General features: G+C 38.5%; 3 protein-coding genes across 16 annotated transcripts in view; all 3 read left to right on the forward strand.

Moving 5' to 3' along the window:
* Positions 1-2460, forward strand: part of LOC115235373 (protein tramtrack, beta isoform-like) — a 72594-nt gene extending 70134 nt beyond the window's left edge. Inside the window, exon 5 of the mRNA XM_029807126.1 lies at positions 1177-2460. Within this exon, the coding sequence (XP_029662986.1) occupies positions 1177-1430 (254 nt within the window). The 3' untranslated portion in view covers positions 1431-2460. The remainder of the gene's footprint in view (positions 1-1176) is intronic.
* Positions 2461-10956: 8496 nt separating this feature from the next.
* Positions 10957-13317, forward strand: LOC115235339 (methylthioribose-1-phosphate isomerase). Its single transcript, XM_029807044.1, has 5 exons — positions 10957-11296; positions 11656-11894; positions 11974-12188; positions 12271-12479; positions 12627-13317. Exons 1-5 carry the CDS (start codon positions 11159-11161, stop codon positions 12885-12887), a joined length of 1062 nt encoding a protein of 353 aa, XP_029662904.1. The 5' UTR covers positions 10957-11158; the 3' UTR covers positions 12888-13317.
* Positions 13318-13697: 380 nt separating this feature from the next.
* The window catches only part of LOC115235364 (tropomodulin), a 77298-nt gene continuing 73551 nt past the window's right edge, over positions 13698-17444 (forward strand). For 7 of the 14 annotated variants that reach the window (XR_003884014.1, XR_003884016.1, XR_003884017.1 and 4 more), the window contains exon 1: positions 13699-14193. Coding sequence is in view for 9 of the 14 variants with exons in the window: in XM_029807095.1 (XP_029662955.1) it covers positions 14053-14193 (141 nt within the window). In the remaining 5 variants the exon portion in view is untranslated. Of the gene's footprint in view, positions 14194-17444 lie in introns of all 14 variants that reach the window. The other 7 variants (XR_003884018.1, XM_029807099.1, XM_029807097.1 and 4 more) reach the window with 2 other exon arrangements.

A 17444-nucleotide genomic window follows, 5' to 3' on the forward strand; every position in this document is an offset into this window, starting at 1 on the left:
GAGAGCTTCGACCTGGATAATCCCGCAATAACATCGGCAAATATTCGGTTAAGTATTTTTTTTCTCTACGTTTCCCGCGAAACCGCAATGTCGTTAAAGCATAAGTATATTTCAAAGAATGTTTTAAAAAATGTTTTTAAAAATCCGACGAATCGGCGATTTTATTTTTACATACGATTCGTGGATTCGAAAATGTCAGTATTCTAAAATTCGAGGATCTCGAAGGATCTTGAAGTAGTCAAGAATCTCAGGAGGCGTAGAGGCGCACTATTCTTACTTCCTCGACGTCTTCTTCGTGTTCCATGGCGGCATCGAGAACGTGAGTATAAATCTTGGAATGCTTGTGGAATATGTCTGCGCTTATGAAAGATGTGGTGAATGGTGATCGTGTGTGGGGATGCGTTTACACATGACCAGGCACACTCGATCATTTCAACTCACTGCCTGCCTTGTGACGTTTCTCCTATTTTTTCCCGCGCGCTCGAGAAACTTCTCAAAAGACGAATGTGCACTAATAATTTTTGCTTAATTCTTACGTATTTGAAAATTATAGACCCATTTTACTCGTTTCATTTTATATATAATCCCGATACAACAAATTAATTTATATTGAAATCAAAGTTTATATATCGCTTATAAAAATTGTCTCAATTCTGCTTTATTATAGTCTAACTTTGATTATTTATATGTTCGCTTTACGTAATTCTCTTTCGTTTCTCCAAGACTTGTATTAATTATTTGAAATCACAAGAGAACGTTCACGTTATCAGCTGTGATTTGCAAATTCATTAGACTGCTCAGGGACACTGACATCCGAACACTGCATGAAACGAAACCCACACAACCACCCACCGCACCGAAGGGTTCAAGAGTCTCGAGAGATCCTGCAGACTGAAAATTTCAGAATCTAAAGCAGATTCTGAAAGTTTGGCACCCTGAAATTAAAGGATCCGATGATTCAAAGAGTTCGGGAACTACGATAGACTATGAAAGCTCGGAGATCCTGGGTAAACGCGCGGATCTTGGAAGAGATTCAGCGGAGCTCAGGATCTAAGGCTGTCGTGGATCCTGGATTTATAGTAGAAATCTTCGGATCTGAATGTCTCAGGATAAATTCATGGCTACGATGGTGTTGGTTGTGCACGAAGGGCATGTAGATGCTGTTGGGTTTTGCAGGTTCGATGCCGAGCGTGCCGGTCGGCCTCTCTTATCACGAGATGTTCGCCGTGTCGCTTAACAGTCCGGCGCTGTGGAGATGTCGCGCCTGCGGAAAGCAGGTGACCAATCGCTGGCACCACTTCCACATACACACCGCGCAGCGCTCGCTGTGTCCCTATTGCCCGGCCACCTACAGCAGGATCGACACGCTGCGCTCGCACATACGCACCAAGCACAGGGAGATGCTGTTCGCCGGGAAGGGGTCCTTGTAGAGGACGGTGATTGCCCCGCGAAGGAAGCGGCCGCCGCCACTTCCGCCGCCGCGTCTGCTCCACGAGCGCCCGTTCGCGCCCTTCTTCGGTTTCGGGTTACCCTGACCGTCCTCCGGGTCGCCGTACTCGGGATATCGGAATCCGTTCACCGAGTGGCGATAGAGCGTTCTTGAGAGGAGAACGTGAGCTCGGACAGGTGGCAAGTGTTTCGCGCGCGATTAAGAAGGACTCGAAAATTCGTGGGTATCGAAATTTGAATGGTCAAGGGATCCTAGGATTATAAATTCCACAAGCTTCGATAAATTTAGGATTTTAGAAGGATTGTTTTCAACTAATCCGATTCTAGCGTATGAGAATCCGGGAGCTTTAAGGATCCTCAGACTGAGCATCGTTCTTCCACGGAAGAACGTCAGAAAGATGTCGGAAAGTGCTTCCCGAAGCATTTTCGACGGAAGTTGGACCAGTAATCGGCGCGATAATATTGATTCGCGGGGCGAATCCGTTCGACCTCAATGGCCTCATTAGCGATAATTATTTGCCGGTTAATCCGTTTGTCGTGTCTTCGGTGACAAGCCGCCGCGCCGCTCTCTACGGGGGACGAGGGCGACAGGCTAGAAGGACGGTTATCGATCACCTCGCCCTCGAAACTTCCGTCACATCTCGTGAGAGCGGCAGAAGAGCGGACGGGGAAATAAATAGGGCAAGGGGATCTATCGACGAAGTGCTCACGCGCTGACGGTCGGGCGGTATGGCTGGCACGAAGTCAGAATTTTGCGAGGACAATCGATCGATAAGTAACGCTTCGAATAGTTTTCGCGAAGAGCTGTATCTTGTTCGGTTTCCCCTCTCGTATCTGCGGGGCGGACTGCGAGAAACGGCAAAAATGCTTTAAATATTATAGCTCTACTGATGTCATTTAAACAATGTTTCTATGTGATACATTTTCTAAATTTTACGTGAACTTGCGAGATTGTTAGAATCTGTTTTATATTTATTGAAAGGCATTTAAAAATTCGTTTTTGCACGGTATTTTATTCGAAAAGTATTTTTTTTTTTTTTTTAATTATTATTTCTTAATATATGGAGCGCCACGTGGTACATTTTTTTTTTTTTCGTTTTATGACGGTTCACTGATATTTCGAATAATTTTAAAAAGCGGAGAAACTATTAGCACAATCATTTTTTATAAAGAAATAAATCTTGATTACATATGAATCACGAAACTGAGAAATTGATTCGTAATCATTATGATGTACTGATTAACATACTACATTAATATACATATATCTTATAGAATGTTTCTGATGGTCCGCTCCCGAAGATATTATACAAAATATTGCATATACATTACATCCTTGATGATCAGTGAATCTGTTCTATTTTCTTAATTAAGTTCGATCGAATCGCGTCTATGTCTTTGTCGATGATTAAGAAAGTGAGAAGAGCATAAAAAGCACAAATGCACAACAGAATGCAAGGTGGCACGCGAATACCCACCGCTTTCTAAGTAAAACGGTCTAATTAATATGCAATGGAAGGCTGAAACGCGCGCTGTGATTTTCGAACACCGAAAAAAGAAATTTTTCAAAGGGTACTACGAATTATCGTGATAGCGATCATTATCATTGTTACAAAGAGAAAATCCTATTAATCGTGTATTAATTCTATTAATATTATTTCGCGCGACAATTAACAATTGTTTCTTATAATTAATTCGCGTTACAGACGCAAACGGTCTACGTGTGAGTGAACGAGAATGAAAGAAAGATATATGTAGACTACATTGCCAATCCTCGGTATACGAACATTATTAAATTTTATTGTTTTTTTTTTGTTTTTTAATTCTCCAGTTTAAGGTTTGGATTAAAAAATTCTATGAACAATTTTAGAATCATTTTCTAGTTCGAAGAGAATTCTTCGAATTTATTTTGCCTGTTCTTATTTATATTAGATCTCAATCATGATGAGACCGGTGCACGATAAATTACAAAGCCATGGAATATGAAAATTTAGAAAACACTTTTGAGAATGCAAAAACTTGGGAAACTGAACATTTAATTAATTAATCGATAAACGCAATTTGACGTCATTTCAATGTTCTTGCATTTGTCGTAGACTGAGGATGGCGGTAGATAAAACCTCGGATGGAGGTACGTCCTGTACGTCCGTAATAGTATTACGTGTGCGCCGAGGTATGTATATATATTTCGACGGTGGTTAACCGCTATGTGTATAAAGGGTATCATGAGTGTCCGTCCTACGGAAAATTCGAGCGTTCCGTAACGGACGCGAATCGTCGTCGGCATCGAGCCCTCGGAAAGCAGTAAGTATCGAAAGTTGCCTGAATCCATATACTTCTATATACGCATACTCCGTATGCGCGGTGTATCAGACAGCATATCACGCTGGCTGATACATAAACAAGAGAGCGACTTTCGATCGAGACCACGCCGGGCGCCTCGAGCTCTTCCACGAGGCGGTTCGATAATCGTGTTATCGGAGCAGTGCTCCCCGATATCGGGAAAAGAATAAATCGGTGGTCCTCAAACTTTGCGCGATGCCCAGGAATTTTAAGTGAATAAATGATTCGCCGTCGAGATTTTACAGTTTTTAAAATATTTCAATCTTTTCGAATCTTGCAACTTTTTAATTATCTCGTCGCCGGACATTTTGGAACTTGAGTATTTCAAACCCTTTGATTATTGTATTTACGCTATGAACGCAGGGTGCATTAATATAAAAGATTGCAATGTGCATTCTGAATCACGCGATTCTTATGGGAATGATGTTGTGTTGTTTGAGGAAAACTCGTCTTAGGACACTATCCGCAACGAAATGACGTCTCGAGAGAGGCGCCGGATCATTTCAGATATACTCAGAATATTTCTCTTTGGACCAATACTCTTCATGTAATGAACAATTGTAATTGCTGTCGAGGCTCGTAAAGTACCTAAGCAAACCTCACGCTGAGAGGAAAGTTTTTGTCCGTGTGGTTCCTAAGTTTTATTCATAACAAGCCAAGTTACAATGTGGGAATTATGTGATATATTAGGGGCACGGTATATTTTTAAGGCCAATATAATTTACAGGGACGGACTGGCCCGCTATCTCTTGGGAAATGGAATCGTAATATTTATTCAAATTAATTATCGCTACGTGTGTATACGTAAGGCTAGCGAATTTGTCGAAAAGAATTGTGCCACCATTCTCTGAATAATATCGATCGTTCGCGCGCGATAGCTTGATATAGCTTGACGTGAAAATTATAAGGATTAAGTATCTTGTGCGCTGATACATCAAATACATTTTATGCAATGTTAATTTTAATAACATCTTTTAATCGATTGAGCGTATATTAGTTAGATACTCGCCCTGTCAGCCAGTCCGTCCATGTCGATTTGCGTGTTACGTGTAATTAATATTCGCGAATGCGAGAGAGATAGTCGAGATTTGGATCGCGCGGCGATCTTTTCTCATATTAGCCTCGTCGGGGACGCGATTCTAATCGCGAAAGATGTACGTCGCCGCGACAAATTGCTCCAATCTCGAATCTTTATTCTAAAAATAGGTGTAAATATTGGAAACGGGAGAAAGGGAAGGGATGGGAGCGAACGATTCCATTATTATGTATTAATTTTCTTTATGATAACGCAATTGCGCGTAAAGTTAGAAATTCGCTTCAGTATTTTTGGCGGAGTACATAAGTATAAAATATCAGCGAACCAAGTTCGCTCTTAAAACCTGAGCTAGTCTCGTCAAGAATTCGCACGTTACAGTTTCTCAAGCGTATCTCTAGTGATCGCATTTCTAGTGAGATTTTTACGTGAATTTTTTGTAGTACATTTTTTTATATATCGTTTTTTTTTTATATTTATCTTTCGGAGATATATTTTTGAATTTTGAGTTGAAGACGAAGAGGGGGACGATGAGAGATAAATATTTACGGTTGTGATAAAGACAGACTATATATATCGAATCGCGCAATTCGTCGGAGAAACGATTCAGCTGCGGGACTGATTCAACACATGAATTTCGTACGGTTAATCGAAAATTGAATCGGAACGAGTTAATAAAATCGCGCGGTTCTCACCAGGACGCGACGACGACGATCTGTCCTCAGTTCGCCGATAACGAGAGCCGAGGGAGAATTCGCGCGACGTACACTTTTTCAATCGCGAGCTCGACGGTTTGCGCCCTCGATTTGTAATGTTCCGTATTCTATCGTATTATTAAATCTGAGCTGTTTTTGGGGCGAGATCATCCCGCTTCGTGCCTCGCCTGTCGCGCCTCGACAGGATCATAATGGAAAGGGGGACACACGTACACATTCTCGTACCATTGTAAATAGGAGAGGAGGAAGAGGGATGCGGTCGCGAGACTGGAGTGGTGTCATCTCGGTGATACGTCCAAATGGAATTGTGACGTTTCCTCGATCAGCGCAGATATGTCGTACACGTCGATCCAATCGGAATCCTCCACACGACCAAAATGGAGCTAGGTATTTCATATACATAGGCTTACACGCGCATAACATATATTACATAATACATATACATAGATAGCTAGATAGACGAGTGTATACGGGATATATGTCACAAGAAGCACGTGCCGATGGCACGCGAACATTTCCCCGGCAAGGATTTTCAGCGCGGTTTTCCGTTTTCTTAACGAAAGCTCAATCGTTTAAACACTGATATTTATATTTTGATATTAAATATATTTTAATCGAATTTGTGATTGTTTCGGCTTTATATTTCGAATCGTTTTTATTCGAAATCTTTCTTTTTTTTTTAAAGATAGGAATTATACATGCACTTCTGGTATGCACTTCTTGCGAAACATCCCGTATACTTATCACTGTGTTGGTGGTCCGGTATGTCGGGTAAATCGGGTCTTCGAGCACGGCTGTTTAATTTTTGCTCAGATTGCCGTGACTTTCCGATCGATCGATCCGCTGCGCGAGACAAATATTGACTTCCTTAAATGAACGGCAATAGTTGAAGCCGGATGCGACATGCCTTTTTACGTTCTTCCCCGATGCAGTAGATCAAGTCGATCGCGACATTGACTCGACACGGCGAGTTGCTTTCTGTCTTCCGTCTGTCTTTCCGTCTGTCTTTCCGCGCACTTTCCTTACAATTCCTTTAATTAGATCTACGAGATACGAATATCCGAGAGAAAGAAAGAGATCTTTGATTTTTCGATTCTGTGATTCTGCGACTTTTAATAGTATTCTAAGCGGAATTCTTCAATCTGAAGATCGATCATCCCTAAGGATCTTAAATCTTTCGATGTACAAGATCGGTCCGGTTGTGTATCAACAATGTCTAGCGTTAACTATTGATTAATTCAATCGTTCTCCTCTTTCTACGTTATAGGCACAATTATAGACCAAAAAAAAAATTAATCATTGGTAAACTAGGATTAATCAGTCGATTCAACCTAGCCTTAGTGTCTACTTATATCTCAGCTTTTATTCTTCGAATCGTACAATCTTTGCGATGAAGCGACGATTGCCGTGACGAATTATCTAGCTTTGCTTTGCACAAAGAGATTCTGCGAGGATATAACGATCGAAAGTAGCCATCGTAGCGGATGCTTCCTGTTTTTCTCAACGACTATTTAATAAACTATATAATAAACGCTATACAGTTCCTAGACGCTCCGAAGCAGCGATCTCTCGCAACTTGACCACCGACATTCGACCGAATTATCGCTCTTGATACCAAATGTTCCTTAAGTTGTTCTCTGCGGAAATACTCCTGTAAATAGTCAACGTCTACGATAACCGAAACGCGTGCGATTTGTATGCGAGAAACGTCGAATTAAAATGTGATAAGAAAGAGAGAGAAATATCTTCGAAATGAGGAGAACGCTCTGCGAGCTCCACCGATCGCCGAGGTGACGGTTTTCAAAGTATACTAAGTTCAAAGAGAGATATTTATAAGATTTTATATTTCAAATATGTGTTTATAAAATATGTGCTATTTTAGAAATGTATATATAATGATTCTTTGGAGCCCTTTTAGTTTCTCTATTCCGAAAATTTTAAAATCTTTTAATATTTTTGTTTATAAGGTAATCCAAAGATGTTAATTGTATTCTTTTATTCAGCGCACAAATTAATAAAATGTAATTCGACTAGTAAATTTTGGAACCTGGTGACCAACGGCTTATTCTCGTCACGACGGTTAAGATGGAACGCCAGTTATTGCACACACACACACACACACACACACATACACACGCTCGATGTAACTATATAAATATTGATATCAATCTGTCAGTCTCGTGTCTCTTTGATGGTACTTAAATGAAACGGCCCCTCGGGCCTCTAATGCATTCAGCGGCGCAGCGTCGATAATGTTCTTTAAAAAAGCGAAGTATATATAAGTTAATAATAATAAAAAAAGAAAGAGTAAATGAATAAATACATCTTTTCTCTCGTAGCACACGTTCCTCCTTTGGCCCGACATGCGACTCTCGAGCACAGATCTTTTGTACATAAAAACGCCGCGAGCGCGGAGTCGCGGGGGCGACGCGCGCGAGAGGTAATAATTAATTAATTAATTAATTGACGCTCTGTCTTGTCGCAAGTTGTGAGCCGACCTTGCGTATAAACTCTTTGCTCGTTTATATGCGATGTATTTTTGTGAACAGTATTGAAAGTGCTACCGTTGTACAGTTATCATATGGTATAAATGTACTATATATATAATATGATGTACCTATAATGTACATAGATATATTTAATTAAAGTGAATATGAATTTGTGTAATCCTCAGGTGCTCATTATCCATCTATTTCTCTCTACATACTCCCGCTTCCAGTCCGAAGATCCAAATATTCCTGGATTCTGCGAGAGATACTCGTCGAATGCGACCTACTCTGATTAATGTCATCTGTCTCATCTTCGTCATGTTAACTTACCGGTAAGAGACGCCAAGGTAAATTTCGTCACATTCAACTTGCCGAAAATTCAGAACCGTTTCATACGCGAGGCAAATGCGAATTAAAGGAGAAATTCGACTAATGAGTTTGTCTCGTTATGTTATCTCGATACGTTTCAGTGTGTTTGTGGCACTAAGGTCAAATCGAGATAAGCGATAGTATTTCTACATTTCGTGCAAGAACATTATCGCTCCGACGTGAGACATAATTATCTCGTATAATATTTCAGACGCATCAAGCTATATATCGTTATATTTATATTCTCGTTCGAATTGTTTAAAGAGATCTGCCGACGTAACGAGTCAGATAACGCTGAAAATACAAACACAGAATAGTCGACGTACGAGCAATTGAAATAGCAAGACTATTGAAAGAGAAATAGATTTTTCTTAAAATAAAAATCGAAGGATCTTACTCGTAACAATTTTTTCTATCCTATAAAAAATGAATTAATTAAAGAATCTCTTTGGTCTTCGCAAAATAAATAATATAAGATCAACGGAAGCAACAGGAAGGTAAATTTGAACATTTTCGAACTAATCCCAAAGTCGAAAGATTATGAGATCAATACCGCGGAATACGTTTCTGTCAATTCCTGTTAATCCGGTCGTTTTTGCAGAGCCGCACAAAGAGACCGTGAATCGAACTTCGCCGTCTCGATATGACGGCGGGGACGCTTTAAAGCGCGGGTATTGTTTGATTATGGATAGGATTGACGTTTCGCCGGTGCGATCGTTCAAAGGAGTCTGAGTCAATAAATATATATATTTATATATATACAGGGTGACAAGAAAATTGATGAAATTATTCGACTGTTATCTGGGTAAAATAAAAAAATCAAATTGTTATGAATACAAGAAGCCTATCAATTTTATTAGCATATAATAAAAAATTATGTGTATATAAAGAAATTTGTGTAATAAATTCTACATTTAAAAAATAGAATGTCAAAACAATGGTAAACAAAACTCGACTATCAAATCGCTTTATATTATATAATTTTTGTACTATATGCTAATAAAATTAATAGATCTTTTGTACTTGAAAGAGTTTGATTTTTTTAATTCTACTTTTTTGTTCGCGTAAATAACAACCGAAAAGTTCCAGCAATTTTCAATCGTCACTTTGTATATAAAAATTTGTATATATATAGGACAATTTTACAAAGCGTGGTTGCAGTCTGACCACATTCGCCTTGTCCATAATATGCCAAACCGCGTCGTCATACGTGTCAACGCAGCATGACATTTGCACTTAAAAAGCCGCTGTGAGAGACAGTAAATGGAATTATGTCGAGGCGATTTCAAGAGCGGGGACAAACGCATCTCGTTTCGTCTAGTTGAGAAATACGTGCACCTTTTCTAGAGCATGTAGCATTTTCGCGCATCGTGCTCGCTGCGTCTTCTTTATCTTCTCTATCTTTATCTTCTTTCTCCTCCTCGGTATTTTTGCCAGACTTTACGACGCACGTGACACGGAAGTGAAACGATCGACGGAAGCCAAGCGGAAATACCGCGCGTTACATAACGTACGTTACTCGCGAATTTGCAATTTCAAGAAAATAATAGCGAAAATTAGTCGGCGAACGTTTCGCGCGATCATTCCAGTTTCAAAACGCATTTAAGGACCGTTCAGTTCTGGATTATCGTAAATAGTCTAAAGTCGATAACACGTGATATAAAAACTATTCTCATCTCTGAAACTGTATCTATCGATCTATGTGAGAGATGAATTCATTGAGGTCTTTAAAATTATGCACATTTTTAAAGTAAATATGCACTCTTTAAATAGTAGATTGATTTCTAAAGAGAAAGAAATCTCCAAAAGAATAATATTAAATAAAGTTAAATGAAAAATTATAGATTATTTTTAATATCTATATAAGATCATGATGTATGGCTAATCAATTTTTGATTAGCTACATATCAAGATCCTATATATGTAGATATTAAAATTATTGTATTGTTGAAATATATTTTTCTCTGTTAAATATTTCGAGTATATATATGCATTTACATTTAAAGAAATAAAAATTATGTGAATTCTATATAGGTATATAACTTTGTCATTATAAGAGAACCAAGTTTTTAAATAAATGCGAATGGTTAACAATAAACTATTAATTATTGCATTTTCGTCAGAAAAAAATTTATTTGACAAACATTAAATATTTTCGTTTAAAGATCTATTTATATTTTCCTTAAATTATATGTTTCCTGAAATAACTTTAATTCTAGAACATGTTCAATTAGACTTTACGTCTATTTCGAACTGTCATATAGCTTTAAGACAGATGAGGCGATGAGCGGACGAACCACTTCTCGCTGTTATCAGCTGATTAGTAATATTACACAACACATTCGAAGGTTACGTCACATGCTTTTCGGAGTTCGTGAGGAGAACAAGGATGCGTTCGAAAATCCTACCCGTAAGATAAAGTACCATTTAATCGACCAATCAGGAGCAAAGATTTCTTATCCTGATTGGTCAATTAAATGTTACTCTCCTCACGAGTAGGATTTCCGAACGAACTCCAAATGAAGTAAGAAGGTAGGGAAGATTTAATTATGATCTCGTTCGCCAGATGACGCATCATTGACATACGTGCTTTTCGCGCCTTCAGAATCCGGTTACTCCAACAATTTCACTCTGTTTTATTCCGTTCCGATCAAAGCTGATTCTTCTTGTGGCTCCTTCATATAATAAATCCAAGATTGCTATTTAGTTGTACCGTAACGTGTCACGGGACAAGAAAGACTTACAATCATTGGGTTGCGATGTCACTGGAGGCGATAAAATGGGACGGCAAGGAGGGCAAGTTGGAAATTCTGGATCAAAAGCAATTGCCATGGGCCACTCACTATATTCAAGTAAAAAATGTTGAGGATGGTTGGAATGTCATTAACAAAATGCAGGTGAGTTTGAGAATGTTTTTCAAGATGTTTCGTGATGTTTGTCAGAATAATCATCTAATATTGATATAAAATATAATAAAATATAATGTTACTATATTTTTATTTCATTGATTATAATCGATATATACTTTTTTTATTAATGTGTTTTCTCTTAATTTATTTTAATCTTATACTTTGTTTTGGAGTGCTTTGTCAGCTTGATAACGAACAAAAATTATATCTCACATATTTGTATAAATTATATAAATATAATTGAGAGTACATATCACATTATAGTGTATTTAAAATCTTTAACATAAGAAATATATATGTCATTATAATTATTTATATTGTACTTTTAATGCTCGTAATGTACATAGGTACGAGGTGCACCAGCCATAGCTATTGTAGGCTGTCTCAGTTTGGCAGCGGAGATTTTTCATCATCCGGGATACAAAGACAAGGAAACTTTTTGTCAGGATATTGAAAGTAAATTGAATTATCTTGTAACAGCACGTCCCACTGCTGTCAATATGCAAATAGCAGCTGAGAAGTTTATAAAGTTAGCAAAATATGTTCGCGATTACAATATATATGACCTATCTTATATGAAACACAGGTATATTTTCATAGCTTTATATTCTTGGAGAAACATCTAAACAGTATGATTTATATTCAATCTTTAAATTGTATTGTAGAATGATAAATGATATAGAGGAGATGTTGAACAACGATGTGGAAGCCAATAAAGCAATTGGAGATTTTGGTGCGACGGAGATTATACATTTTACTGGTATACCTGAAGATGGTTCTGTCAGGATCCTCACACACTGTAATACCGGAAGTCTCGCTACCGCGGGATACGGCACAGCTTTAGGCGTTATCAGATCTCTTCACGCATCGGGACAGCTCGGTAAATATAGCTTGTTTTCTCGAAAATATTATCTTGGTCGGATAATTAAGTTATAATTCTCAACTGTTATCTATTTTTTCAGAGCACGTTTATTGCACCGAGACTAGACCGTACAACCAAGGTGCTCGTTTGACTGCTTATGAATTAGTGCATGAGAAGATACCGGCGACTTTGATTTGCGACGACATGGTCGCCGCGGTATTGAAAACGAAACAGATCACAGCGGTTGTCGTGGGTGCAGATAGGATCGCCGCCAACGGCGACACCGGCAACAAAATTGGAACTTATCAGGTAAATGTCTGAATCTTTAAACGTTATAGATAGAGATAATGATATAAATATAAATTATTTATAGATATTGATTTTAAAATAATCCATTCATCTTGTGTGAATAATATAATAATAAACACTTACATAGCTTATTTGTTCTGATTACAGATTGCGATACTCGCCAAATATCACAATGTTCCTTTCTATGTGGCTGCACCAAGGACATCCATAGACATGGATATTCCTAACGGTCATGGCATAATCATCGAGGAGCGACCCGAAAAAGAAATAACTCACATGAACGAGAAGAGAATCGCAGCAGAAGGAATAAAATGTTGGAATCCAGCGTTTGATGTGACACCAGCGAGTTTAATTACCGCGATAATTACGGAAATTGGTGTTTTTAAGCCACATGAGCTACCTAAATAGTGAAAAAGGATACGAGTGGATGCACAAATAAAAAATTTATTATTTAATAGAAAATATATGCAGTTACGGATGCATTCATGCGTATATACCAATTATAAATATCAAGATGCAAGACTGTTTAATTTAATTCCGTAAGTACTGTGCCATCGTAGAAAAAAAGATGTATGATATAAGAACTCAGGGAGATTAATTATTGATTGTATTTAAATGGTTAGATTAAAACCATAATTCGAGGGTGGTTATAAAATTGAAAAGCTGTTGTAATATTTTATAGACGCGATTTCAGTATTTACTGAAATTGCATAATTTTATACAATGCTTTGGTTGAATTTCTAAGGATAATTATTATATTATTGTAATACTATATGATATATTGTTATGCCATGTGCGCTAAGAGATTTATATTGAATAATAAAAAAAACAAAAAACATTTGATTACGTATTTTTGTATAATATTCGAAATGCGTATAGCTTATCATTGTGGATTACGATTGCTATAAAATATCGTAACATTCAAAATTATGCGATTATAAACTCCTCGGTCCTAAATTCCTTAATCTGTGAATTATTATATACTTGTATTATCACAATCTCTTTACATCCTTGGAAATATTTGAATCCTTTCCAATTTAATCCTTAGAAATTCGATCATGATTCTCGAAGTAACACAAATCAATTTACTTTGCAATATTCCTTAAATACGAAAAAGTGTCTGCTTTTTATCATATATATAATTATGTTTATATTTGATTTGCAGTTTGCGCACTAACGCATGATATACGCTCTAGCCTGTCCGAAACTATCCGTAATCTATGATACCAACAAGCATCGTCGATTCGTGTTCCTGCGGGAGAACACGAGGTTCTATTTTCGCCATCAAAAGAGGTGCAGCGTGGGATACTGTTCGCATCGCGGGGTTTCCGCGGCGCGGTGCTTTAGTACCATCAGCCTCGTCGTTTCGCGCGGAACTTGGACGCCCGGAATAGTTCCGTCGCGCTGTAAAAGTTTTTCGCCGCACGCCGAAATCGGAACGCGGCTGGTGGCCGCATAGTAGACAAACCGTGGTGTTTGTCGCTGCCTCCCATAGCCGTTCGCAGCGAGACCTCTTCGAGATTGGAAGCACGTTTCTCAATTTTTGTTGGAAGTGGATACGGAAAACGTCAGGATGGACGAGACGGACGCGCTGATGAGGACTGATGACGGCATCATCAACAGCAACGATGCTGAGGCGCCCACCGTCGAGGAGACGTACGAAATGACCACTACCAGACGCAAAACTATCCGCACCAGCTATAAGATCCAGGAGGTAAGTTGTCAACGACAATTACATATATGATGTTCGCGATCACCGTAACTGTCGAGGTAACTGCCGGCGCCGTAGTGTGGGCGTTTATGTCGCTGCTACGCGTCGGATGATTGTATAGCGGGGAGATTTTAGGGAGATAATATGTGTAAGAGCGATGATTTCAGCAAGCGAAAACGCAAATTGTTTTATTTCTTGCAATCAAATAAAAATTAGTTAAGATTTTATATAACAAAGATCTCTCCGAGCTCTAAGATTCAGTGAAATACATATTTTTATCTTAAGACTGATATTTAAGCCCGAAAAATTTTAGCGAAGAATCTCCGAATCTGATAGCTGAGATTCAAACGCGAGAATCTCAATGAAATTAAAATATATTTCATATATCGATGAGTTCGGAAAAATGTGATTTTTATAAATAGACACGAGAGAAAATGAGGGAAGAGCGCGCTAATGTATATATACATATATTATCTCTCTCCGCGATATTGATTGTAATTTATTTTGGAGCTCTGTACGCTCTGGATATTATTGGTATCATTCGATTATACTGCAGACAATAGATTGTCCACAAGATCGCGCACACTAATAAATTGTTTCGTATGTGTTTATTATTACGTATATCCAACGCAAGTATACGATGCAGTTGTAGCAAAATTCGTCGAGCAAAAGCGTGAAAGTTGCTGCATATATAATTTGCCAAATATTTGATTAACTATCATTCAACGATCAACTATCGTTTATTTATCATTCCACGCCCACCGTGGTGTGATTCATTGATATACTGAATTATTTCAATTTTAACGCGAAGCTTGAAAGTCGCAAAGTTTTTTCCACGATCTTGCATTGCGGACGAACTTGTATTTTTCGTTCGTTGAAAGAGAGGATCCGCTGATCCCTCGAACAACAAACGGTCGCGATCCTACGTCATTGTCAGGATGACGATTTTAGAACTGGCAACGAACTCTCTTCGAACGCAGAAACAACGAGCGACACATAAACGAGCGGCTGACGACTGCCGTTTGCGATCGGGTCTTCCGATGAACAATACATTCGCGTTCACGTCTTCCTGTTTTACGCGTGTCACGCGATTTCGTAAATCAACCCTGAAAAATTGTTATTTCAATCAGAAAAAAAACAAGAATCTCAAAATTAATATTACGAACATTCTGTATAAAAAATTAAAGATTGATATAACGTAGCTTTTCTCCATAAATAATATGATACATTAATATTCATTGAGACTTTTAGTGTACTATAAATAATTTTAGTCTACTAGAGTGTCAATTTTGTCAGCTTGTCTTAAAGCTTTTATTTAAGCTGACAAAAATAAATATTAATAGATTGAAATTATTTATATCAATATTAAGAGATCTCAGAAAATCAATGCCATATTATTTTCGAAGAAAGGCTTCATGTATATAGAAAGAATAATTTTGTAATATTGGTAAAAATAATATCGAGATAATTGTTGAAAAATAGATTTAAAGCATCAAAATACAAATGCAGCCGCAAACTGTTTACATACCAATGAAAATTGCAAAATTCTTGGCTTAAGCTCGAATGTCACTTGAACGCTGTTACGCCGAATTAACTAAAAGGCTCGTTAAATATAAATTATGAGCGCGTTGGTATTGAACAGACCGAGATTTTCTCAATAAAAATAAAGAGAGAAAGCATCTGTGCGAACAATAATCGCGAAGAAATTAGCCGCAAAGAGGGTTTTAACTGAAAGAAATCGCGAGAAGAGAGCGCGATGAAAGAGAGATTCCGTAGAGTCATCGAACGAACATGATCGCGTCGTAAACTTGGTCTCGTTTTCCGCTTGTAATACAATTAGCAGTCACAAAGCTGCTACCACGATACTACATTTAAACGAGAAACGGCGCTTCGTTAAAGCGGAGCGTCTAAATTGCAGTCCACTTTGTCGTGGATGGCACGTGACAGCATAAATTTCACCGGCGATCTGCTTTCGTGAAAGCGACGATCTGTTTCCTCCAGTGCTTGATGAAGATGCTCGCTTTCCGAACACCCTGTTGCAACACGAGCATAGAAATTTAATCCGCGTAGCTAATTTTGAATTAGTGCGTGTCTGTGCGAATCCTGCCAACTGTGCATTTCGTCTACGCGATTCGCCATATCAAAAATTTGTAGAAATAATTAATATTCGTAAACAATATAAAACATATATATCGCGCGTGCACAGAGTTGCATAGACGATACATTATTCGTAGAATGATACTTCGCACGCATAAAATATTGGAGTTATATATTTTTCAACGCGGATAATGTTATCTCGATATTAAATGCTTAGTTTATGCGACATTTTTGAAAAACCTTGAATTCCGTGCATATTTCCAGACTCAGTTACGCGGCCAAGGCGATCTAGCAATAATTTCCCGCGAATGATGTACGATTCTTCGATGATCGTTCGCGGAACGGACGATCGCCGAAGTCTCGTCTCGACCTTGATGCTATTTTAAAAGTACGTCAACGCAACTGCTCGATCGTTCTATTCTGCAAAGTCTGCGGAAACGGCGAGAGCAACGATTTATCGAACAAATGACCGGATTTGAATATCGATGCCGCTACTTTTTAAGTCATGGATGATGATGCGCCGAGTCTCTGTGTTTCTTTGACGTGTGACTTTATAAATACATGAAAAATCAGTTCATGTTATGAAAACACTATCGGTTTCCGGGCCGACATCTGTTGAAAGTAATTGCCGGAATACTTATTGTTAGCTGGACAAGCGCGTATGATATAAAGTAACGGTCAGGTAAATTCAGCTCGCCGTGGACGAAATGCGCGGAAACGCGAATGGACGTTCGCGAAACTAACTGGACAAGATGTCAAACTCCGCAGCAAACAAACTTAGCGAACGTATGCGCGTTCGAGGCATGATTACTTGACGCTAACGTTTAACGGGGTAAAAGACTGGCAGCGGCGTTCCTCTCGTCGTGAATCGTCTCAACGACGATATTATATGTAGAAATTAGAGACATTTTAACCGGTTGGCTGAAAGCAAACGAAAAGTGAACCAATAAGACGAGTTAGACGAGTTTCTCCGGGACAGCTGTTGTGCATAACGTAGAGAAACGTCGGCGAATCATTCGGGAGGGGGCCGTAAACGGAATGGAAATCAGTTAAGTGCCGCAAGCACGGCGTCGAAGTTTGGAAACGTTTGTCACTGCAATTAACATTCGGAGAACCGAAGTCTATCCGAACGATAATTTCTTTAGAGACAGAAATAT

Source organism: Formica exsecta, unplaced genomic scaffold (genome assembly GCF_003651465.1).
Source record: "Formica exsecta isolate Colony F162 unplaced genomic scaffold, ASM365146v1 scaffold218, whole genome shotgun sequence".
In the NCBI taxonomy this organism is placed as follows: Eukaryota; Metazoa; Arthropoda; class Insecta; order Hymenoptera; family Formicidae; genus Formica; species Formica exsecta.

Bases quoted from the DNA above. Each gene is read 5' to 3' on its own strand.
- LOC115235339 (XM_029807044.1), top strand. From the start codon at position 11,159: ATGTCACTGGAGGCGATAAAATGGGACGGCAAGGAGGGCAAGTTGGAA. The intron at 12,189-12,270 runs GTAAATATAGCT...CTATTTTTTCAG, and splicing joins TCACGCATCGGGACAGCTCG to AGCACGTTTATTGCACCGAG. The intron at 12,480-12,626 runs GTAAATGTCTGA...TTCTGATTACAG, and splicing joins ACAAAATTGGAACTTATCAG to ATTGCGATACTCGCCAAATA.